At 41.7% G+C, this 24,659-nt stretch overlaps 1 protein-coding gene across 2 annotated transcripts; it reads left to right on the forward strand.

The window, feature by feature from the left end:
• Positions 1-158: 158 nt before the first annotated feature.
• ANKLE2 (ankyrin repeat and LEM domain containing 2) lies at positions 159-24,286 on the forward strand. Of its 2 annotated transcripts, none has more exons than XM_081174751.1 (13): positions 159-287; positions 7,464-7,910; positions 9,565-9,759; positions 10,103-10,296; positions 11,323-11,511; positions 12,700-12,822; positions 13,300-13,366; positions 13,611-13,807; positions 15,942-16,048; positions 17,946-18,139; positions 19,909-20,644; positions 20,759-20,890; positions 22,032-24,286. In XM_081174751.1, exons 2-13 carry the CDS (start codon positions 7,475-7,477, stop codon positions 22,252-22,254), a joined length of 2,793 nt encoding a protein of 930 aa, XP_081030877.1. In that variant the 5' UTR covers positions 159-287; positions 7,464-7,474; the 3' UTR covers positions 22,255-24,286. The 2 variants fall into 2 exon arrangements, with proteins under 2 accessions (XP_081030877.1, XP_081030876.1); XM_081174750.1 differs by lacking the exon at positions 159-287 and adding an exon at positions 359-727.
• The last annotated feature ends 373 nt before the right edge of the window (positions 24,287-24,659 follow it).

The raw sequence follows: 24,659 nt of genomic DNA on the forward strand, positions 1-24,659 counted from the left end.
TCTTGCAGGGGGGGGCCGTATAAATAAAACGCTCCCCGTTCAACGGGCGCCACTCGGGAGAAAGACATTTCCTTTTTTCCCCCAGGCGCTAAACTGTTACAAAAATCCCTGACAGGCAGTACACTAGACAGCCCTCTTGCGGGTAGGGAGCGTTTACTGTGGCAAGTGGCCGTTGAAGGAGGTCCTCGCACGCGAGGCGCCTGCGCACTGGGCCGCCTCCGCGAGGAGAGGGAGGGAAGGGAAAAAGCGCGAGGGAAAGAGACGGAAGCCGGGAGGCTTTTCCTGAGGTACTTGGACTTGTCCCTTAAAGGGCGTGGTGTGGTGTTTTTTTTTCCCCTTTTGCGGGAGGGGGTGGGGCGGTGGGAATCGTCCGCGCACGCGCGCGCACTGGCTCCCTCATCCCTCCTTCCCTCGTTCGGTTCCAGAGGGAAGAAGAGGGGAGCGATGGAGCGCTGGGCGGCGGCCGCCGCTGCTGCTGGCTGGCCGGGCTGGGCCGGGTTGTGGGAGGCCTCGTGGGCCCGCTGGCCGACCTGGGAGCTGCTGGCCGCCTGCGCGGTGATCGGCGCCCTAGGCTGGATGCTGCGCTTGCTGGAGAGGAGGCCCGGCGGCCGGCGCCGCTGCCAAGGCCCCGGACCTGCCGCCCAGGGGGCCTCCTCGTCCGCCGCCTCGACTCCTCCGCCGCCTGCTGCCGAGGAGAAGCAGCGCTGCCGCGGGAGCCCCCACCAAGGTGAGAGGGAGAGACGCCCCACAGACCTCTCTGCTCCTGCGGCTTCTTCTCCTTATAGCATGTGCACATTTGGCATCTGAGAATCAGGGCTTTCTTGTGGGAAAAGGAAGGAGGGATCTCTGAACGATTACACACACACACATACACACACACAGTGTGTGTGTGTGTGTGTGTGTGTGTGTGTGTGTGTGTATTAGTATCTCGTTTTGGCTCTGTAGCCAAATAAGTAGCTAATCTTATGATCCCTGGTGTGCGTGGGGAGTCCGTGCTTTGCAACAACTGGCAACAAATGCGATGGTGTTTTTTTCCTTCTCAAAGTACATTTTAATACAGTGGTACCTCGGGTTACAGACGCTTCAGGTTACAGACGCTTAAGGTTACAGACTCCGCTAACCCAGAAATAGTACCTCAGGTTAAGAACTTTGCTTCAGGATGAGAACAGAAATCGTGCTCCGGCGGCGCAGCAGCAGGAGGCCCCATTAGCTAAAGTGGTGCTTCAGGTTAAGAACAGTTTCAGGTTAAGAACGGACCTCCAGAACGAATTAAGTACTTAACCTGAGGTACCATTGTGTTTTGTTTTCCTTCATAGATTTAATAGTCATTTAAGATTGTCCTTATGTCCTGTGACGTGGCTCTGGTTTTATGTTTTCTTTATTTCCCCCCTGGTGGTTTTTCTTAAGTTTGTATGACGCAAAAAAGCCCTAAGCGTTGGTCTTAAGAAATAGTGGGATGGATTATATCAGGCATCCCCAAATTCGGCACCCTCCAGATGTTTTGGGACTGCAATTCCCATCATCCCTGACCACTGGTCCTGTTAGCTAGGGGTGATGGGACTTGTAGTCCCAAAACATATTGAGGGCCGAGTTTGGGGGTGCCTGAATTATATGGTGGTTTTGTTTTTGTGTGTGTCCCATTTGTTATTTGTAGGCCTTTGGGCAATAGAAGCCTTCAAGGCGGTGTACAAAACAAATGCAGATACATATTGGGTTAGATCATGGACACATTGAAAATGATGAATTTAAGTTCGCCATGGCTAACAATTGATTTTAGTATGATTACTGGAAGTATGGACTAGTTAAAACTCGGTAATAATAATAATGACATAAATGTGTATGGTATTTAACAAAGCGCAAGAGTGGAAATCCTTTTAACGTGAGAAGTAAGCAGGAGAAAGAGCAGAGGAATCTGTGTGGAGACTGGCGTAAGCATATACCATGCAGATTATGTGGAAATAACATGCAGTTTTAATTAATCAAGAACATAATGTTGTCTAACCTTACTTTTAATTTGTGTCTAGTATTTAGCATAATTCTCATAGTAGTTGTCATGTTGGAGATGAGTGTCATTATATTGTTACATGCCACCCCAATCTCTGCCCAGCGATAACAAGATTCCAGGGGGTCCCAAGCACCCACTCAGTGTTGTGCGCCAGTGGAAATCAAGGCACATCAGAGTCTGCAGTGTCTAGGAAATATGGTTTATTCACACACATTTACACCTGAAGCCTGCAGTGGAGGGGGGCCCAGAACGTTATACCTCAAGAGTGTCTTGTGGCTCCTCTCATAGCTTCAGCAAGACTGGGTCCAGCAATAAGTCATGGCCCCCTGCTCTTTTGGTGCAGTTTCTCCCAGCCAGTGCACATGGAGTTCTGCCCAGTTTCCTTCTTGTTCCCAGAACACCTTGCCAAAATCCTCTGTGTAAAAACCCCTCAGTTACCTGTAGGCTCTTTGACTTGATGGCTTTTGCTGTGGGTTAATGTCAAGGCCGTCCTCTCCCTTTGTCATTCTGTCTGGCAGAAAAACAAGCTCAGCCTGTCTGCTCTGATTAAACCCCAGCGCCCAAGAATCTGGGGGGGGGGGGGAGGACCTGAGAGAAGTAGTGAGAGAACTAGGGATAGGGAATAGAAAAATACTTTACCCTGCTCATTCAGGTCTAATAACTTGAGATTTCAAGCTGTCAGAAATTTATCTCACTAAAGTTGATGAGTTTGTACAGCATAGCCTGTCTTATCACATCCTGTAGTCTCATATTTTCTCTCATGTACTTCTTTCTTGATGTTCCACTTGATTTCTTTAATATTTCTCAGTTTTCCTACTTAAACCTTTAGATTTTTGTTTTTTAGTCTCGCCCAGCCAGTTGTTGCAGATTTCCTAATTGCTTTTTTTAAAGAATTTTTTTTTAAGCCTGCAGATGTACTTCACCTTGACCTAGTATATATTTTGGGCACTTTTATAAATAAGTGTGGATGATTCTTCCCCCAAATTGATGTACATCCCTATGTAAAGAGATCTGTATTTATAGTTACACCTCTATTAATACATCTGAACTGTCACTGCAAGCCTGCCTACTCCTGGGAACATTCCACTTGCAGAGTAATTGCCTACTCATCAATACATTTATTAAGATGAATTCCAGCTGCCAGCACTGACTCACAGTTTGGGAGTCTTTTCTATCACACATGGAGTTCTTATTGACATGAATACTTTTTTGAGACTCTTTAAATGTAAAAACCTTGCCCAGAAAGTTAGCTCAGATCTCAACCTGCCCCTCCTTACCATATTTCTTTTCCCTTTGCTCTTAAATAGATTTTTCTTGTATGCGGCATGCCACCTACACTGTTTTACTCAAATATTGTATTTTGAGTTTTCCACAATATTTTTCTACTTTTGTTTTTAGGGAAATAAGAATTGCCTTTATCCTTGAGGTGTTAGGAAAAAGTGCAGTGGAATATTACTCAAGAGTGCTGTACCTTGATTATGTTGTTGGAATATACCTTATATCAACTGGCACAATGTTTGGTAGAACAGAGGTGATGCTTGCTTTTCACCAGGGACTTGGTGGAATGCTCTGTCACAAGAGACTAAGGCCCTAAGGGACTTGACATCTTTCCGCAGGGCCTGCAAGACAGAGCTGTTCTGCCTGGCCTTTGGTTTGGACTCAGTCTGACCCTTATGTTTCCCTCCCCTTATGGTTTTTATTTATGGGCTGCTATTAAAATGAGGCTGCACTTTAAATTGTATTTTAACCCGTATTTTAATAAACTGGTTTCTCCCCCCCATTATGTTTTAATGTAATTTTATTGGTGTTGGCCACCCTGAGCCCAGCTCTGGCTGGGGCAGGTGGGGTATAAATTATTATTATTAATAGTAATAATAACAATAATTATTCACTCATGATCTATCCTCTTCTGATAGCACCACCAGCCAGCATCCTCACCCATTTACTTTCCCTGACTGCACCCTAGTTTTCCTAAAAAATTCTTAGGAATGCTTCTAACAAGAACTCTTATACAGTGGTACCTCAGTTTACGAACTTAATCCATTCCGGAAGTCTGTTCTTAAACCAAAACCATTCTTAAACTGAGGTGCACTTTCCCTAATGAAGCCTCCTGCTGCTGGTGCCATTCCACTGTTCAGCTTCCGTTCTTAGACTGAGGTAAAATTCGCAAACCAGGATACTACTTTGTTTTGTGGAGTTCGTAAACCAAATAGTTTGTAAACAGGGCTGTTCTTCAACTGAGGTACCACTGTATTTGGTTTTAATTCTCCTAAACTCAGACTAGTATTAGCATGCTTACTGATTTTGTCTAATATTTTCTTAGTAAATTCCCTTTTGAGACAAGTTAATTCCCTCTTGATGGACTAAATTCACATTTGCTTCTCATCTCTTCTCTGTGTGTTAACTCTTGGGGTGCCAAACTCTGGAGAGTGACCAGGTCTCAATGCAAAAGACCCCTAGAATTGAGTGTCAGATTGCATGTGAGAATTGCAGGCATGTGTACTAACTGCACCCTCCATAACACGATCTTATGCCAGGAGAGTCAGTTTACTTTGAATGTTGATAAGTAGCTAATCTGTTTGAAATTATTAACTTCACTGGGAACGTGGGCAGTAAGTTTGTTGTGACCTAAAAATAGAGGCAGTAGGTTAAATGGTTGAGAATATTTGATGTTCTTACCCCACTGAAATATTCTATTTATTCTAATCTATTTAAAAACTTCTTCCAGTTTTCCTTTTATGGTTGAATTCTTGCATCTGTTTCATTCTCTTTTTAAGTAGAAGAGCAGACGTGGATCTAAAGCTTCCTGCCAGATGCTTAATGACTAAGTACTGAAATGGTGCTCAGTATTCTTGCTGCTAGCATTAGTCAGTGTTTCTCAAACATGGGGCTTCAGCTGTTGTTGGACTACAACTCCCATCATCCCTAACCATTTGTCCTGCTAGCTTGGGATAATGGGAGCTGTAGTCCAACAACAGCTGGAGACTCAAGTTTGAGAAACAGTGCGTGTAGTTAGTATACAAGAGGAACAGTCTCCCTTGGGAGGTTGTGGACTCTTTGAGGTTTTTAAGCAGAGGTTGGATGGCCATCTGTCAAGGATGCTTTAGTTGAGATTCCTGCATTGCAGGAGGTTGGACCAGATGACTCTTGGGGTCCCTTCCAACTCTATAATTACAGTGGTACTTCGGGTTAAATACTTAATTCGTTCCGGAGGTCCATACTTAACCTGAAACTGTTCTTAACCTGAAGCACCACTTTAGCTAATGGGGCCTCCTGCTGCCACCGCAGCACGATTTCTGTTCTCATCCTGAAGCAAAGTTCTTAACCTGAGGTACTATTTCTAGGTTAGCGGAGTCTGTAACCTGAAGCCTATGTAACCCGAGGTACCACTGTATATGAAGTTACAGAGTAAATTGTTTGAGGCTGGAATTTATATATTTGAATACACAGGTTTCCTAAGAGGCTCTTACTGAATCATTGCTTTGAATTCTGTAAGTTACTGACAGTAGCTATATATGAAAAGGAACGCGGGTGGCGCTGTGGTCTAAACCACAGAGCCTAGGACTTGCCGATCAGAAGGTTGGCGGTTCGAATCCCCACGACGGGGTGAGCTCCCGTTGCTCGGTCCCTGCTCCTGCCAACCTAGCAGTTCGAAAGCACATCAAAGTGCAAGTAGAAAAATAGGTACCACTCTGGCGGGAAGGTAAATGGCGTTTCCGTGTGCTGCTCTGGTTTGCCAGAAGCGGCTTAGTCATGCTGGCCACGTGACCCGGAAGCTGTACGCCGGCTCCCTCGGCCAATAAAGCGAGATGAGCACCGCAACGCCAGAGTCAGCCACGACTAGACCTAATGGTCAGGGGTTCCTTTAACTTTACTGTATATGAAAAAACCCCCACTGTTTTAAATATTTCCTTGTAAAATTTTGAAATTATTAGGAAATATTACAAAAATGGGGAAGTGTTAATACTGGGGTTTCTGTCTTAGTGCTGTACCCCTCTACTGAATTAGAATCATAGCATTGTAGAATTGAAAGGGACTCTTGAGGGTCATCTAGTCCAACTCCTGCAAAGAGGAATCTTTAGCCCAGTGCGGGGCTCGAACCAACAATCCTGAAATTAAGTCTCATGCTTTACCAATGGAGCCATCCAGCCACATTTGCTAATCACATATTTGCCTTGTTGATAGTAAACATTTGTAAACTTGAGAGCGTACAAAGTTTTAACATTACATAGTGTGTTTAAATTTAGTTGCACAGTGCTATTATCTTCCCACACGATGCACATGGTTGAGATAAGATGTATTTCAAAGTTGTCTTTGTACAGTGGTACCTCGCAAGACGAATGCCTCACAAGACAAAAAACTCGCAAGACGAAAGGGCTTTTGGTTTTTTGAGTTGCTTCGCAAGACGATTTTCCCTATGGGCTTGCTTTGCAAGACGGAAACATCTTGCAAGTTTGTTTCTTTTTTCTTAACACCGTTAATACAGTTGCGACTTGACTTCGAGGAGCAACTCATAGAACGCGGTGTGGTAGCCTTTTTTAGGCTTTTTAAAGACTTTGGTGATTTTTGAAGCTTTTCCAAAACTTTCCCGACACCGTGCTTTCGCAAGACGAAAAAAATCGCAAGGCGACAAAACTCGCGGAACGAATTAATTTCGTCTTGCGAGGCACCACTGTAATCTGAACCTTTGCATTCAGAACCGAATTGCTAGTGTAATAAACAAAATCTGCCTTTATTATCTTATGGGGGACACAAGAGCCCTTATAGAGTCCTTTGTAGGTTCTCCATCGGTAGGAGAAAATAACAGAGGCCAACCAGAGAATATTGAGAAGCAAAGCAGCATGTAAGCCTGATTGGCACGAAATATTCTTAAGAGTTGCTTTGAGCAATGCTTGTCATACACCTGGGTTTATTAAGATACTTCAGCTGCAAAGGGGACCAGGCGCCCAAAACAGATACAGGAGAGTGCTGGAGTGGTGTGAATTCTCCCCTTGCATTTCTAGTTAGTGTATTGATCTGCCCAGCAAGCACCTTATCAACCCTTCTCTTCCCAGTTGGTGCAGCTATCCACTAGTGTGAGAACCTAGTATCTAACTTTGGAGGCTTTGGTTTTCTGTACACTGTTTCAACCTGCACCATCAGCTAGACTAGTCTCAGTGAGAGCCAAGCTAAGCAACCCTTGGGAGAAGATTCGAACGTCATGGGGCCAACCACCTCTGAGGAAGGTATTAATGAATGAACAGGTTCACATGCAAGCAAGTGTTCCTCCTTTAGGGATTAAAAAACTTACCATAGGGTTCACACAGCCCCAATTTCCCCTTTACCTTTCACTCGCCTATTCTTTGATAACAGTGAGCTGACTTATTAGGAGAAATTGCTCTTCAGTATTTGAGTCCTCAAAGCTAAATAATCTGTTTGGTTGTCTTTTCATTTGGTGGTGGTTGTTTTTTCTCTCTAGGAACGGTAACAATGGATGCAATTTTATCACGATTAAAGCAGCTAACTTCTGATGAGCTCAGAGAAGAGATCGTTAAAGCTGGACAGAAATGTGGGCCTCTTACACTTACAACGAGATCAATTTTTGAAAAAAGATTGGCCCAGGCACTATTGGAACAGCAAGGAGAATTAGAGGCAGAAACCTCGCTTTTGAATGGTGTACTTGGAACTGCTGCAGCTGATGCCAGCCAACCGCAAACAAAGAAACCTTCAAGGAATCAAAATGGTCACATAGGCTCCTCTGAGGATGGCGATTTTGGGTACAGTATGGGTTTGAACCCCCCAGAAGAGGAAGCCCTAATGCACAAGGCAGACAATGATTCTCTGATCAGTTCTCAGACTCCATCTAAGGAGCCTCTGCTATACTATGGTGTATGTCCGGTTTATGATGATATATTGGCAAGAAATGGTAATTTATTTTTATTTTTACCACTGCAGTGTAGTTAAAGATCAAGTTAAGCAAATGTACCCTTCATGGAGGAAAAAGAGTGCTATTGGAGAATAGTAATTATGGTTAATTTATTTTACAGATTAGTTATTTAAAATGTATACCCCACTCTTTTATAAAATGTTCAGGGTGGCCAGCATTTAAATTTTTTAAAAGTGCAAAAAAACAGAATCACGTGCTCCTTCATATAGCCTTTTCATGTATTTCTAGCTTTAGGTTTTTTCTATATTCATTATTACTGTAGAAGAGTTTGTTGGTAATCTACCAATAAGCATTCCATTGGGAAGTAAATTAAAAGGAAATTCTTGCAATTAAGCAGTTTTCAAGAGGTACTGCAAGCCGGTGTTAGAAACTAAGATGAAAGCTAGGAGCTAAATGGCACCTTAAACCTAAGGGGGCACAACAAGAGTGTCTAGGTGCGCTTTTTTTGTAACAAGAATACAAAGCTGAAAATTAATGAACTGCAGCTAAAATATTATGTTCATTTTTCACATGGTCTAGTCCTTCCCCTGCCCACCCCCTAATATTATTAAGAGGGTCTTTTCTCCAGTCTGAATCCCAGAAGCCAGAATAGCAGGAGAGATCGCTGCGCAGCGAAAGCAGCGATCCCTCTTGCTGTTCTGGCTTCTGGGATAGCTGCGCAGCCTGCATTCACTCCATAAGACGCACAGACATTTCCCCTTATTTTTTAGGAGGGAAAAAGTGAGTCTTATAGAGCAAAAAATACGGTAGCTGGAAGTGGGGAGGCAGAAAGGGTCCTCCTTTCCTTCCACTCTGCAGTTTTAATCTGAAATCTTAGGCGCAGTACTACATCCAGAGCTCAGAAATTGCTTGCTGTAATGAAATTCCCTGTCGCAAAATGCGCCTAATACAATGGGAGTTTCAAGCACTGCTGCAAGCCTGAAACTAGAGAATCTAATGTTCTCTCTTTGAGGAAGCATAATCCCGAACAACCAAGGATGACAGCTCTTGGGATGCTCAAAACATTTCAAGACTGATCTCGGTTCCACCCTTACTTGTTATGGGATTAGATTTGAGATTAAGTATTTAGGAGACTAATGCTATTTATGGAGTCAGTCCTAGAATATACAGATACTATTTTTAAGCTGCAAGAATACCAGATGTGTACAAATATCAGAACTTCACTGAAGAATTAGCCTAGTTTATCTCAATATATTGTTATTTTTTATTATAGTAGCAGAGGATATTCTGGATGGGAGTGGGAGAATTCATGCCAGGCAATGTGAACTGTGTTCAATAAAGATTTTTTACAGTGTCACATTGATGTAGTTTGGTAGGGAATTTTTCCAAAGGCTTGTCCTTTCTTTGCTTGCTGATGAAAAAGTGTTTAGAGTTGCATCATAATCATGATGAGAATGATTTGTAATGAGCCAGATTTGCAGCATTAGTGCAATCCTATCACGATTGTTCTCTTTCTCTGTAAGACCCCAAAAATTTGGCATATTACTACAAATTTGCTATCGAAAATGTATAAGAATTTAAGCCTCTTTTCCTGAAAGTAATATTCACCAAGCCAATTTTGAACTCATTTGAGCATTTTCTCCTGCAGACTACCACGATGGAAATAAACTAATTTGATTTGTTTCTGTTCCAGAGAGGGTGCATGTATATGAGGATAAAAAGGAAGCCTTGCAAGCTGTTAAAATGATAAAAGGTTCAAGATTTAAAGCTTTCACAAATAGGGAAGATGCAGAGAAATTTGCCAAAGGCATATGCGACTATTTCCCATCTCCAAACAAGCCCTCCTTATCTTTGTCGCCTGTGAAAGTTTGTTCGGTGTTCAACAGAGGTAAGTGGAGGCTTTTAAATGTTTTCCAATTCTTTAACTACTTAAGTGGCTTTTGGAGTTGGGACTGTAGTTTATACTTAAAATACTGCCAGTGCTGTTCTTTTTCTGCTTTTAAAATGTAGCTCTGAGAACTTTATTATGACAGGGATCATGTGAATTCCTAAACTGGTTTAAAGCTTATAAATATTCTTTATTTTAAAATTAACGCTGAAGGATCTGTTCTTAACTTACCTGCCTAGAAGTTCTGAACAATAGGTATACAGAGGTTGCTTATAAAATAACCTGACACACTGTCATGAGCAAAGATCACATCATGAGTAGAATACCATTTTTATTTTGATAGACGGCTTATGCTCTCCTGAGATGGAAACAGTTAGTAAAGAGAGAGCCAACAGTTATAAAAGTCCTCGTACGCAGGATCTTACTGCCAAGCTTCGGAAAGCGGTTGAGAAAGGAGATGAAACAGCATTCTTGGAACTTATTTGGAGTAATCCTCGCTATCTCATTGGCTCTGGAGACAACCCGACAATTGTTCAGGTGTGGGAATGGTTTGGCTTTTGCCAAAACGAAGTTTGAATTAAACCCTTTGCATCCTTTCCCCAACTTGCTAACCAAGGGAAATGGCTTCAAAACTCATCTGCACAAGAGATGGACATAGTGTTAGTTCTACAGTTTTTTTTGTGCTGATTCTGGAGGCTTTCTTTCATGTAGAGAACCTTGGGGCTTCACTTTTTTAAAAAATGATATTGGGAGGGGGATGAGGTTTGAAAACGAAATCAGTAAAAAAAATAAATCTAAATTTGCTGGCTGTTTTTGGAAAGTCTGTAACCGAGAGTGACTAGCTTTTGTGGCCCCACCAACACCTTCCATCCCCTTCTGGGTGCTACATGCCAAAAAAGTAGTCATAGCCACCTCACAGCTGACATGCACACACAAATACACATACACGGGATGCAGATCTTCCATCCTGTCAATCAATATTGTGCTAAAAAAACCAGAATCTTGTTCCTGTTTGTTACAAACAGGTTTGCTCTACTCTCTCTCTCCCTCTCTCTCTCCCCCCCTACACTTTAAGCCAGGCATAGGCAAACTCTGCCCTCCAGAAGCTTTGGGACTACAACTTCCATCATCCCTGACCACTGGTCCTGTTAGCTAGGGATGATGGGAGTTGTAGTCCCAAACATCTGGAGGGCAAAGTTTGCCTATGCCTGCTTTAAGCTGTAAAAACTGAACATACAGGCTCAAATGGTAGCAATAACTTGTATAAATATGAGAGAGGCTTGTTCTCTGAGCAGATTGTTGTGGGGCTTTACTAGTATCCCCAAATGTGCCATGTTTGCTGTTTTCCAAATTCTTAGATTTCCCCTCTGAGATCTAACACCATCAGCTTGCTAGTATAGAGTTCTCCAGGTCGACTGAAGGCTTTACAGTATATGTTTGTGTTTCCTAAATTTTTGTGTATGTAAGATCTGGGGGAAAACAACAACATTGCTGTAAGCGTATTCCTCTCTAACAAATCGTTCAGATTTCATATTTAGTGAATGTGTGCCTATTTCTTTTTAGGAAGGCTGTAGATACAATGTCATGCATGTTGTGGCCAAGGAGAATCAACCTGGTATCTGCCGGTTGCTATTGGACACTTTGGAAAATCCTGAATTTATGCGATTGATGTATCCTGATGATGATGAGATAATGTTACAGAAGCGCATCGGGTACATTGTTGACCTTTATCTTAACACACCAGATAAAGTGGTGAGTTTCAGAGTCTCACTGGTTTCTTTTTCTTTGTGTTGGATACTGAAGAATAACACCACTACCCTGTTATTTTAAGTGAAGAACATATGGGGTTGGATCCAGCCTACCAATGCATATCCACTGGAAATTAAGCCCTTTTGAGTTAGAGGGGACTTAGGCCCGGGTAAGTGAGGACTGGATTGCAGCCTAAAGATAGCTCTGTTAGACTAATGTGAAAAGTTAGTCATGACTTAATTTGTCTCATTGAGACAAATAAAGTGCAAGTAATTTAGTCTAGCTCCAGGCAGACTTAATTAAAAGCCAGTGCGACTTAATGCCATATTAGCAGTTGGAGCAGCAGTAGCAACCTCCACATACTGCGACTGTTATACATCACTGCCTCCCCCTGCCTTCCTCAGTCACCACTGCCTTTTAAAGCAATATTTTTTTATCTCTTGTTTTTGTAATTCTTGATTATCCCATGGAGGCCTGTTGTCAGACAAGATATAGTAATGTTTTTAGATATGTAGTTTTAGAATTGGGGAGTTACGGGTCTGGTTTGCAACTTAACCCAGCTCAGGTTTGGACGATACAACAAGCTGCAGTATGTGGTTTGTTACTCCCTGTGCACCCAGGAACTGGAGAGGACTGAGATGTGGACATTTAAGCAGTAGGCCACCAATGCATTGCTCATTTGTATTAAACTATAGTTAAACACTAATTTATGGGTTCATGTGATGGGTGAACACAACCATAATCTATTTTGCAACTTAAATGAGTTGTTAAAGAGATATTTTTTTAAAAAAATCAACAACCCCAAAATAGCCTGCTTAAAAAGAAAAGTCTTCATTGTTCATCTAAATGGGGCAAGCCTCTGAACGCGGTGGATCTCAAGAGTTAATGAAATTCCAGAAGTCTAGACGGATAATAGAGAACACTTTAATGGTAAAAATCAAGAATCGGCACCTTGAAATTAACCCACAAATGGGGCAACCAGTGGACTCCTGCAGTATTGGGGTTAATATGTGATTATGTGCATCTCAACTCTTAATTTATTAATACACATACCTTTCCACATACCTCAAGTGAGCGTCACATGGATCTCGTTCTCCCATGCAAATAGAGAGGCTTCTCCAAATGCACATATATACTTAGATGAAAACAAGGGTCCAAAATAGGAATAATTATATTTTTTTCTTTTTATAGGGTTTTGATACACCACTACATTTTGCTTGCAAATTTGGGAACCCAGATGTGGTTAGTGTGCTTGCTTCACATCCAGATATTGTAAAGAACCCAAGGAACAAGTACAACCAAACTCCAGCAGAAGTAAGTTGTCCTTAAAACATGTTATGACCACTTTGGTTTTTGTTTAAATGTGACTATTCTTTACCTTAGTGCTCTCTGGTAGTTTTCTGCCATGTAAGTTGGCAAAAGCCTCCCCAAATTATTTGTAGCTTGCAGTGAGGTTTTATTAGTTAAACCTATAAATTATTTCCTGCCAGTTCGAAAGCATGTCAAAGTGCAAGTAGATAAATAGGTACCGCTCTGGTGGGAAGGTAAACGGCTTAGTCATGCTAGCCACGACCTGGAAGCTGTATGCCTGCTCCCTCGGCCAATAAAGCGAGATGAGCGCCGCAGCCCCAGAGTCGGCCACAACTGGACCTAATGGTCAGGGGTCCCTTTACCTTTATAAATTATTGGGACAGAAGTGCTGCCTATTGAGCTGTTCCAAATGGATAGATCAGTACAAAATGTGCAACTACTCTGTTCTTTAACCAATACCTTGATGCTTTTTTCTAACAGGTAGTTTGTGAAAGAAGTAAAAATAAAACGGTGGATCTGAAAGAGAAAATCAGGGAATACTTGAAAGGTTTGTATTTAATCTTGGTTGTCATTGGATGATGCCAGAAGCAAATGGCATGTATTATTTTATGTAACTGGGGTGTTAAATAAAACTTACATGGTCTCTGAAGTGGAAACAGAATGATCCAGTATCAAGTGAGAATTTTATTTTTGAATTGTAGGGAAATTGAAACCACCGACCTGGGTAGTATTTAAGTGTATGATAAACATTCCTAGAAACTTAACACCATTTTCAATTATTTGTAACCTAGGTCAGTGTTATGTGCCACTCTTCAGAGCAGAAGACAATGCCTCACAACCTGTGATCGGACCACCTGTGATTGGAGCACCTTGGTCACCTGACCAGACAGAGGATAGCCCTCATGCTTCTTTACCCAGATATTTTGGCAGCCCCAAAGATCCTGTGTTGACAGTAAGGGCTTATGGAGGCCCCATGAGCCCTTCTAAGGTAATAGAAACCAAAAAAATATTTGGTCTTGTTCTTCCTTTTTGGTGTTACTTCGGGCTATCATAAATCTGGATTAAAATGAAATCAAGTACACCTGTAGAAGTGCAGAATCAGGTACATTCTGTAGAACAGTCTACAGCAGGGGTCAGCAACCTTTTCCAGCAGGGGGCCGGCCGGTCCACTGTCCCTCAGACCATGTGGTGGGCTGGACTATATTGGGGGGGGGGATGAATGAATTCCTGTGCCCCACAAATAACCCAGAGATGCATTTTAAATAAAAGGACACATTCTATTCATGTAAAAACACGCTGATTCCCGGACCGTCTGCGGGCTGGATTGAGAAGGGGAATGGGCCGCATCTGGCCCCCAGGCCTTAGGTTCCCTACCCCTGGTCTACAAGTTTAGGAGCACAGGTGGGGTTAGTGTGCTTACTTCAAACCCAGATATTGTAAAGACCTTCCTCACATGCAAATTCTTCCCTCCCCCCTCAACCCCCCTCTGTGGGTTTAACATTTCCTGTGACACTTCTCAATCTGGGCCAAATAAAACCAGCCTTGGTGAACTTGAGAACTTGCTGTGAAGAAAGCTGGGAGACTGCTTGAACAAGAGTGGAGGAAAATTCCAGTCGAATGCAATCAAAGCATAGTGAGGACTCATCACTAAACCTACCTAGTGGCAGTGAAGGCGGCAAAGAAGGCATACTTTGCTGCCTCCATTGCATCCTCATTATGCCGTCCAGCAGACCTTTTGCCAGGTAGTGCAGGTCCTTTTACAGTCTGGCACTTTTTTTTACTTTAACATGGGTTAGCTAACAATTTCACTTTGTGGGGAGGGGGAGTTGAGTGTGTGCAGGTGGTGCCAGTAGCGCAGTCTTGCAGCCCAAGCCAATCCTATTAATTCTGGTTATGTTAAAATTGGGCTTAGGTTTGTTTGCCATTACATAGACCTGAAAGTACAGCAGAACCTTGTTTATAAAGGACTAAATTTATAAAGTGCCACACTGGGTGCTCTTTGCAACTAACAAAATAATAGCTCCCTAGAGGTCTCCATTTTATCTATATAGCCAAGCACCTTATTGGCTCAGAGGAATTAATCTCCCTTCAGTGTCATAATCTTAGGCACACATGCAAAAATACAGTACACAGAAAATAACTGCTGTTTTTAGATGTCAGCTATGGAAAAGGTAGTTGGAAAGAATTAGATACTTTCAATTCATTTATTCATTTCAAGATTATTGATAAATTACTATTTTATTTCTTTGGGGGTGGCATTTATGTCCTGCCCTTGTACTGTAAATATGCCACTCAGACTTATAACATATAAAACTGAAATTTCACAAAAACCAAACTCAAGCAAGAGACAAAAAAAGAGGTATTTGGGGGAAGAGTGCAATGGCTATATTGATGGGGGGGAATGGAACAACCCATTTTTATGCTCTTAATTTCTTAGCATAAGATATGCATGTACTACTTTACATGGTGTTCTAGACCTCTGATAACTAGTGTAAGCTGTAGTTTTTAAAAGTCAATAAAGCTTGCTTTGCTCTTGGTATTTTGTATAATTGAATAAGAAGTCATTTTGAATCTAGTTTAATGAGTAGAATCTCATAACAGACAGTAACACTGATAATGTGGACACACTGAAGCAAACTGTGTCCTTTGACGAGGTTATATGGATCGTCACTATTTCACAAAGCAATAGAAGAATAGCTTTAACTTGGTAAAACAAATAAAGTAGGTGTTAAGCTGCATTTGTGTAATTGTTCAGATAGAGTCAGTTAAAATGTAGGAAATAGAAGTTGTGCTTCTGAAATCCTGTGTTGCAAAAGTAATGTTTCTTGGGACATTCTGATCTTGCAGCTCCTCTAGTGCTAGCAGAACCTCTCTCCAAAACTAGGGCAGTGTTGCTGTTGGAAGTTACACTGTGGGCCTCATCCATGTGGCTCAAGGTTATTTGGTGTTGGGAGCTGTACTATGCTGAAGCAAATTCTGCATCACAAAGGGTTACATCAGATGGGCCCCTAAGTTGATTGGAAGTTTGCATGAAAGCTGGATGCTCATTCCAGATTTTTAGGAAGAGAAGATTAGCATGCTCTAGAACTACAGTAACTGAATGCAATTTTCCTCCCTTAAAGGCAGAAGAGTTCCACAGACTTTGGAAGACTCCACCTCGAGAGCGAGCAGGATTTTTTAACAATCTCAGAAAATCTGATGTGGAAAGAGGCGTTGAAAGAGTTGGAAGGTACTTCAGAATTAATGCATGAAACAATATAGCAACAGGAATAAAAGATATTTCAATTGTATTAAATATCAAAACTTGGTAAAATGCTACGGATGAGAACAAACTGCATCTGGAGAGGCTTAGGAAGTTGTTGAGAAAGCTCCCAGCTTCTATTAAGGTCTATCTGTGCATAAGGACAGAGGGAGAATGGAACTTTGGAGGTGGCAGTGTGTTCTGTTAACTTAATTGACTATTTATTTTTAAATTTCTATACTGCCCTTTATCTGAGGATTTACAATATAAAAACAAAACAAAAAACCACAATAATAAATAAAGTTAAGTTTTACACAAGCTTTTTAAAAAGTCAATTTTAAAGCATATTCTGGCTCTTAAAATGAATTTATAACAACTCTGTGAGGATCACTTGATGATGACTGTCTGCAAATCTACCTCTAAGATTTGTCATCATCCGTTTTCTGATTTCCATGTCGTCTGTCATTTTGTCTTCTTCGATTGCACCTCCATGACATGTATCCAGGGCAGCTTTTCATCTCTCTCACTCCTTAAGGGCCCAGAATGTTTCAAAAGGCAAAAATTCCCAATCATTTTGTTTTGTAACTAAAATGTCCAACCTTTGCTAAAACTCTTAGCCCATGCTCTGATCACAGCATCCAGGATTGTGAACACTCTCTGCTTAAATTGAAATAGCGTCCCAACAAAAGCTGACTTCTGCAACCATATGAAAAAGATCTTGATATTCTAAGAATGTTGAATTCTGCACTGTTATTTTTATCCTTTCTGGTCTTGCTCATTCAATACACAGCCTACTTTATTAAAACCTCTTCCTCATTGGCTTATTCTGACTTCAGTGCAGAAGTCACTGTGCTGTTTTGTGCTGAGTCCATGTTTTCCAAATCCATGCCAAGCTTTTGGTTCATTAGCAACTTTGGCTCATTCCCTATCTTATTCTCCTCCCCCCTCTTCACTTGCATGCTTATGTATTTTGCCATGTTGGAACCTCCTCTACTTTTCAGGCAATCCCCATTTTTCCTGCACCCTGCCTTTCCCGAACCATTTCTTCTACACCTTTTCACTTTTCCTACCACCTGGCCTTATTTGTATCATCTGTGTTTTGGAAGTGCCAAATAAATACATTGCAGAAACAGGAGCAATGCTAGTAGACTTAGCAGTGTACAGTGGTGCCTCGCAAGACGAAAAGAATCCGTTCTGTGATTCTCTTCGTCTAGCGGTTTTTTCGCCTTGCGAAGCAAGCCCATTGAAGGATTAGCGGCTTTTAGCGGCTTATCTGCTGATCGGATCAGCTGATAAGCGGCTTAGCGGCTTAGCGGCTTAGAAAAAGGGGGGGAGGGGAAAAAAGCAGCAGGAACTCGCAAGACATTGTTGTCTTGCGAAGCAAGCCCATAGGAAATTCGTTTTGCGAAGCACCTCCAAAACGGAAAACTCTTTCGTCTAGCGAGTTTTCCATCTTGCGAGGCATTCGTCTTGCGGGGCACCACTGTAGTGCATACATCTATATGTGCTCTGTTTTTGGAAAGCCTTTGTCTCTTTATTTCTCATAGAATGCCTAATTCATCTTGTGTTAAGAGTATTTTATGTGCCTTTAAAGGTTTCATTCAGTAATAGAATTTCTGTTGAGATTGCTCGTATGCTTTGACAGTAGAACGCAAGATGGGATGGAAATTATTCTGAATTGTTTTTTGAAAATGCGGGAATTATAACAATTAAAAAGAATTTGGTGAAGGCTTATGGTCATGCTTGGTGCAGAATTCACTTGTTAAAAGTTTTTTTACATTTGATGTACAGACTTGGGGCTGGTTAATTAAACATGTGTTTTAGTAAACTTGTCGAATTAATTTTATGTCTTCACAAATGATTCGTTCTATCTTGTTTATTGCAGGGAGTTAGCTCATGAACTGGGGTTCCCGTGGGTTGAATACTGGGAATTTCTGGGCTGTTTTGTTGATCTGTCTTCCCAGGAGGGGTTACAAAGGCTAGAAGCATACCTGAGTCAACGGGAAATGAGCTATAAGGCTCAGCAAGAGAAAGGGGAGAATGAAACCCACAACAGATACAAAACCCCACAGCTTTCTGGTAAGAGCAAAGCATCTCTTAGTAGCTGAAGGTTAGAAAATGTTTGATTACTGAATAGATCATTTTTCAGACGTTACAAAATAAATCTAATAAAAATTTCTCAAGTTTTGAGATTTACCAGTGTTAGATTAGTTGCTTAGCACAGGACACTTTAGAAGTATAAGTTTCTTGGGCCTTTGGGCAAGGCATTCTCTGTGGGGCTCCCTCTCACAGAGTCTCTGAGGCTCCCGTTAGTGAGACCCCTGCTGGGATGCGAACTCTAGGCAAATGCCTATTCATGCCAATCCTTGAGGCCAGTATTGAACTGGAAGGTTGCTGCTTGTTAGTATATTTGGGAATAATAAAAATGCAGAAATTATGATGTCGGGTTCTTGGGGATGGGCCAAAGAATTAAAAAATCACTTTCATGTTGCTGGGGCTTTCAGAACATGCCTTCCATGCTACAAATTGAACTCCGTAGCCTTACTGACATTCCCCACTGTTACACTTGGAACAATCAGGTCTAAGTGATAGTTGCCCACAGTTGTATCAAACTGTTTTATAGTAGAGGTGCTGAACAAATTAATAGATTGTATTCTAAACAGTGTAAATAATATTTCTATTGAAGACTTCAGTCTCTCTTATAAAATCTCTCCTCCCTCCCCCCCAGCTGTGAACTGAGTTTTGTTTGTCAGCTTAAGGGGGGAAACTCCCAAGTTTTATGAAGGCAAGGATTCTTTGGGTTTATGCCATCTGCAACAAGGATGAGGCACAGGAATTGCTGTAGCTGTGTAGATGGCAAAATACTGGTGTTGTGTTCAGTCTCTCCCCATACCAGCCCAATAAAGTGGGGTAACTGCTACCCAGAAAACTGTCAAACTGGATGAGGAATATCAGTGTACTGAGCAAAGGGGTTAAGCAACAGAGTTGAAGAGAGACAAGCAGAAAATGCACCCCTGTGTTGTCCTAAATGCATATTTTGCCATCACTGAAGCAGCTGTACATTCTGTAGATGGAGGTGGGACATGTGCTTGTTGGATGGAAGACTTAATGTAATTGGCAATATCTAGTCAGTCATACGCAAGAGTAGTCATTGAAATTAATGGGCATGAGTCACTCTTTAAGTCCATTAATTTCAGAGGGTCTGCTCTTAGTCAGATATGACTTAGTTGGATATCACGCATTGGGTATAAGGGAAGGGTGACTGAGCATTACGAGATTCTGGCTAGAAATGTTTTCCCAAAACTTTTCCAATCTGTGCAGATATAGCCCAGCTACCTCATCCCTAGGTAGTTTTCTCAGACCTGCTCTAAGGAGCTGCTTCAGGCTTTGAACAGATACTTGTACAAAGCTTCCTCAATTAGGTTTTCACATCATCTGGCTACTGCTTGATTGCAAGCTATCTTCCATGCCCCTTTAGCCAAGGTTACATCAGTCCAGGCATTATTTTGGTTGGGGATTTCAAGTCAGCAGCCCTTATCTTTCAGGGAGCAGTATCTGACAGGTAAAGGGTAGTGGTGCCCCATCTTGCATTCCCAGTTGTGGTATAGAGTGAGGGTAACTAAAATGAAACCAAGACATAGATGTGAGCCAGTAGTTGGAAATCTCCAATTTCCAGTACTGACGAGAGAATGCTATTTGTATTTCAGTGCTGGGTCAGGTAACATTGTTTGTTTGAATCTGACTGAGTCCCTTGAAACAAAGTGGAATATAGAACGTTTGTTATTAAAAAGTGACTAGTCAGGTGGATGAGATGTCACACACTAAAATTCTTTTATTTTGTTTTAAAGGCAAAAGTAAAAAAAGCTGCAATTCTATTTCTGTTGGGGCATTTCTTGATGATGATGATATGAGTTTGGAAGAAGTAAAGAACAGGCAGAATGCTGCCAGGAATTGCAGCCGAACTGTTGCATCCAATGAACCAACCATCACTGACATCAGAAGCTCCGAGTGTGACATCCTGTCCATTGAGCGGACTGAAAGCATAATGCCTGCAGCAGAAACTTCTGATAGGCACTCGGAGAAAGGAGTTCCTGCCAGTAAAAATGGATTTTGTAGCCCTGTGACCAGCGATAGGACAGTAAATCCTCATAGGAGGCACCCAAGTCGAGGAGAAGAGTGCCTTCCGTCTCCGGTCTCCAATTTAATGGAAGAATTTGATAAGCTGTCTTGTCAGGATCAGATGGTGGCAGGAGAATGTTCACCAGAGAAGCCAAGCCAGGCTGCCACAAAAAGCGGGTGTGAGAGTGCTCAGATGGAAAATACAAGGCAGCTTAGAAAACCTAAGGACCATCTCACTAAGACTTATTCACCGCTTCTCAAGGCAGGTGCAGCTGCTGAGGATACAAAAATAAGGACAGAAGAAAAAACACCACTAGAAGTGGGGAGGCTGTCAGCAGAAACTGATGTCCGGGGAGGGGAGACAAAACAGTCTTGCAATTCTGAATTGCAGTCTGAGATGTCCTCGCAATGTCTCCTAAAAGTCTCATCCTCAAACGAAAAAGCCAAGCAGCTGTTTCTCTTAGGGTATGAAATGGACTGTTGTTTAACAAACTGACCTCGTCTTGTGGGCAGTAATCATTGGGGATTGTGGCACTGCCAGATTCTGTTTTCCTAATCTAGCTCCCTTTCTGTCTCTAGGGAACAGCCAACAAAGCTGGACAATGATGTGTTAACAGCATTACATGGGTTAGAGATGGATCCACAAAAATACCCTGCTATTTACAAGTGGAGTGTGTCCGTTCAGTCCTACTCTCCTTCTGTCCGGCAAAGGTATACTTGGTTTCAATAAAAGTTAGCTGATGTGCTCCATGGGTATGGCTTGCTAAAAGGACTAAACCTGGTCTGTGTGGTACAGCTTATAGGTTTACAGTGTGGCCATGGCATAATGCTTGCTAAAGAACAGATTGGCCAGCATGTTCCCCACCTTTCCCCAGTAGCTAGTTCTTACTGGCAGGGTAGGAAATTCGCTCTGCCTTCTCTCCTCATCTTGAAACATGAGGTAGAGGCATAGTGCCTTCTTCAGTACCTGACAGGCAGTTGGCAATCCTGTCATGTGCAGATACAAGCAAAAGTGTTTACTTCCAGTTTGGAGGTGGGACAGGGTCAAGTCAAAACTCCGCAGCTACTTTTAAGGGTTCACAGTTCCAAGACTTTCTCACCAGAACCTGGCTGACCTCTAGGCTAGGGGAGGTGTCAAGTCTTGCATAATACTAAGAACTACAGTGGTACCTCTGGATGCGAACGGGATCTGTTCCGGAGCCCCATTCACATCCTGAAGCAAACACAACCTGCGTCCGCGTGTTGCAGTTCACCGCTCCCGCACATGCGTGTGACGTCATTTTGAGCGTCTGCGCGGTGAAACCCAGAAGTAACACGCTCTGTTACTTCTGGGTTGCTGCAGAGTGCAACCCGAAAATATTCATCCCGAAGCTACTTCAACCCGAGGTATGACTGTAGTTAACTAAACTGTTCTACAGTGGTACCTTGGGTTACAGACGCTTTATGTTACAGACTCCGCTAACCCAGAAATAGTAACTTGGGTTAAGAACGTTGCTTCAGGATGAGAACAGAAATTGCGCGGCGGTGGCAGTGGGAGGCCCCCTTAGCTAAAGTGGAACCTCAGGTTAAGAACAGTTTCAGGTTAAGAACGGACCTCCGGAACAAATTAAGTTCTTAACCCGAGGTATTTGGGTGCTCAAACCATAACCACCTGGACAAGGTCTTTCTTAGAAGACAACAGCCAATTTACTTACAAATGATATTCAGTGATAAATGCTCCCATTTAAATATAATGTCTCAACTATATGTGGGTATTAATATTGATATCTAGAACAAAGGTTCTCACAGCAATTCAACTTCTCCACCTTGTTACATTTTCCTGATATATAAAAAGTGTTGTCTTTTCTTCCAGCTGGTCAACTCCATCACTAAAAGGAAGATTCAAGTCTCAAACAGCTTCAAGCCCTTCAAGTGGTCTGGCATGCTGTAGCCCAGGAAAGAGCAGTCCGGTATTTGGTAGTCCTGGGAAATACAATGTAGGTGCTGCCAGCTTCTCCCCCGATTCTGGGAGCCCTGGATGGTACAGCCCAGCATATGTGAACTACGTTATGTTATCTAAGCGCCATCACTTCTAAGCACCCGCTCATCCATTAGAATGTGACTCTTTTTAAAAGTTCAGCTAAGTATTTTTAAAAGTAAGGCGTCAAATAGGGTGTTGAAACACAAATAATGTACCCCAAACTCATTTTATTTATTTCTGTCAGAGAAAGGGCTGCTTGTAGCAAGTATTTTTATTCCATTTACCAGATTGGTGATTTGCAGATTAGTAAGTTAAATTAGAGCACCTGAAGAGTTTAAGCATTTCCTAGAACCTAGAAGTTACTTTTCTTGGACATTTATCCATGTCCATTTTACTATCTGTACAGTGCTTCTCACTGGGATCCCTTTCACTGTAGCAACTGTAGATTAAAGGGAACTCAAGGCAAGCTGTCAAGTTTTAAGGTCTTCCAGTTGAGCTGAAAGGAGGAAAGCTCTTTTCTATGTATGTAGACTGCAAATTTATAGTTTGTTAATTTATCTAATTAGAGGTATTTTAAAAGAGCCAAACACTTTAGTGTCCTATGTTCTTAATGATAGAAATTAATATTTTGTATCCAAACAATTTCTCTACCACAATCCCACTTATCATGGGCAGATTTTTCTGTTCTTGGGGGGGGGGGGGCAGGGCACATTAACTTTTAAATGAAAGGCTAGTGCTAAAGTTTGTTAGCTACAGGAAAACTAATTCCCTTTTGGAGACTTCTGGAATAGATAATGCAGCTGCCATTAAAATAGTCAAACTTCGGGCAGCTTAAGTTTTGACTTTTTGGAACGACTCCTTCAGACTTTGATAAAGTCTGTGTTATTAGTGGCTGTATTCACTGCAAGCCTTTTTAGTAGCCTAGATCTCTACTGCACATAGAGCTGTCGTGGCTTCCTTATACCAAGTGTGAGCATTTTGTATACTGTTTCTGAGTGTGATGTTTTGGTACAAAACTCCAGAACCGCACTTAAGATTCTTCCAGTTTTATTAGTGCCTTTTGTAACATTTTTATCTTGCTTTTTAATAAGTGCTGTTCTCTTATGTAAACAGTAACCATGTTTAACTTTCCAACACTTTTGGATGCAGGTTTTTTTAAGCTGTTCCCTTATAGTTTAAAGACTTGAAGAGATGCTGTAACCATCCATTTATTATTTTGTATATTTAATGTAGGTGGTCTAAATGTAAATTACAGAATAAATATTTCCAGATTGGCTGGGTCTTTATCATTATCCCATTGTTTAAATGGGCATGCAAATATACAGCCTCTCTTGGGTGCACCTCAATTCCCTTACATGACTATTCTTTTCTGTATAATTTTCCATTAGAAATTAGAGTGCTGTTCAACAGATATACATATTGAAGCTGCCTTCTAATATAGGTTTCTATAACTTTAAGAGACTATAGAAGGAATTTCTTGACTTCTGTAGTGGAATATTTAGAGGTGCTTAATTTAGAAGTCAGCTTTTATAAATCTGTCACCATGGTATATGGTTATCTAGGAAGTCCAAACCAACTTAAAATAGCTTGCTGAAAACAGTATCACTCTGAGGTACGAAGCCTTCCACAATATTGAAAATAAGCTCTCAACACTCACTGATCTTTAAGCTAATATATATGCCACTGTTCCAAGGCACAGCTGCCCCTTACGTGAAGCTCTCTATGGTGTATAAAGAGCATTCTTGCTTAGAATCTTCAGACTGTTGGTTTTAAAAGAAAACCAAGTTTAAAAAATTGACAGTGTTTTGTTGTAACTTCTTTGCTTTATCCTTGTTATGCATACCTTTTTGTATTTAAGAGTAGGGGTTGTAGTGACCAAGTCATACTTGGAGCAGACCCAATGAAATTAAAGGACCTAAGTTAATCATGCTCATTAATTTCAGTGGGTGTACTCTCAGTATGACTCACATTGGATATAACCCTGTGTTGCAGCAGCACAAGCCGATCAGTTTGTAACACTTGCCAGGGGGGCGTCTAAAGGGTTAGTGTTAGAAACATATTAATGTTTAGAATTCACATTCGAGTCCTTTTTGTCAATGTGTTCAAGTGAATTTTTAACAATCTTATTAAATTTGTTTATTTAAAAAGCTCTTGCCTCTATTTAGTGCTTGTGTGTTGCAAATATATTCTTTTGCAAATTGGACTTCATTCTTGCCCCCAGCCCCTGAGCAATATCGGCAGCAACCTGGTAGAATCAGGCTTCCAAAATAATAAACTTGCACTCAATTCATAGACGATAGGATTCTCAGTGACTACTAGTCGTAATGCCTGTATACCCACCACGTTTGAAGGCAGCTACCGCCAGCTGCTTGTTATGAGTGGAAGAGTGCCATTGCCTTCATGTCCGTCTGCTGTGAAGAAAATGTTGGACTAGTTTGGTCTGATAACAGCAGAGTGCTTATGTTAACTGCTGCTGAACACAAAACAGGAGAAATAAACAAGAACAACGGGGGCCCCAGT

Source organism: Podarcis bocagei, assembly GCF_964188305.1.
Source record: "Podarcis bocagei genome assembly, chromosome: 16".
NCBI classification, from domain to species: Eukaryota; Metazoa; Chordata; class Lepidosauria; order Squamata; family Lacertidae; genus Podarcis; species Podarcis bocagei.

Coding starts and splice junctions, on each gene's coding strand:
- ANKLE2 (XM_081174750.1), top strand. CDS start 445: ATGGAGCGCTGGGCGGCGGCCGCCGCTGCTGCTGGCTGGCCGGGCTGG. Junction 728..7,463: donor CCGCGGGAGCCCCCACCAAG/GTGAGAGGGAGA, acceptor TTTTCTCTCTAG/GAACGGTAACAATGGATGCA. Junction 18,140..19,908: donor CAAAACCCCACAGCTTTCTG/GTAAGAGCAAAG, acceptor TTTGTTTTAAAG/GCAAAAGTAAAAAAAGCTGC.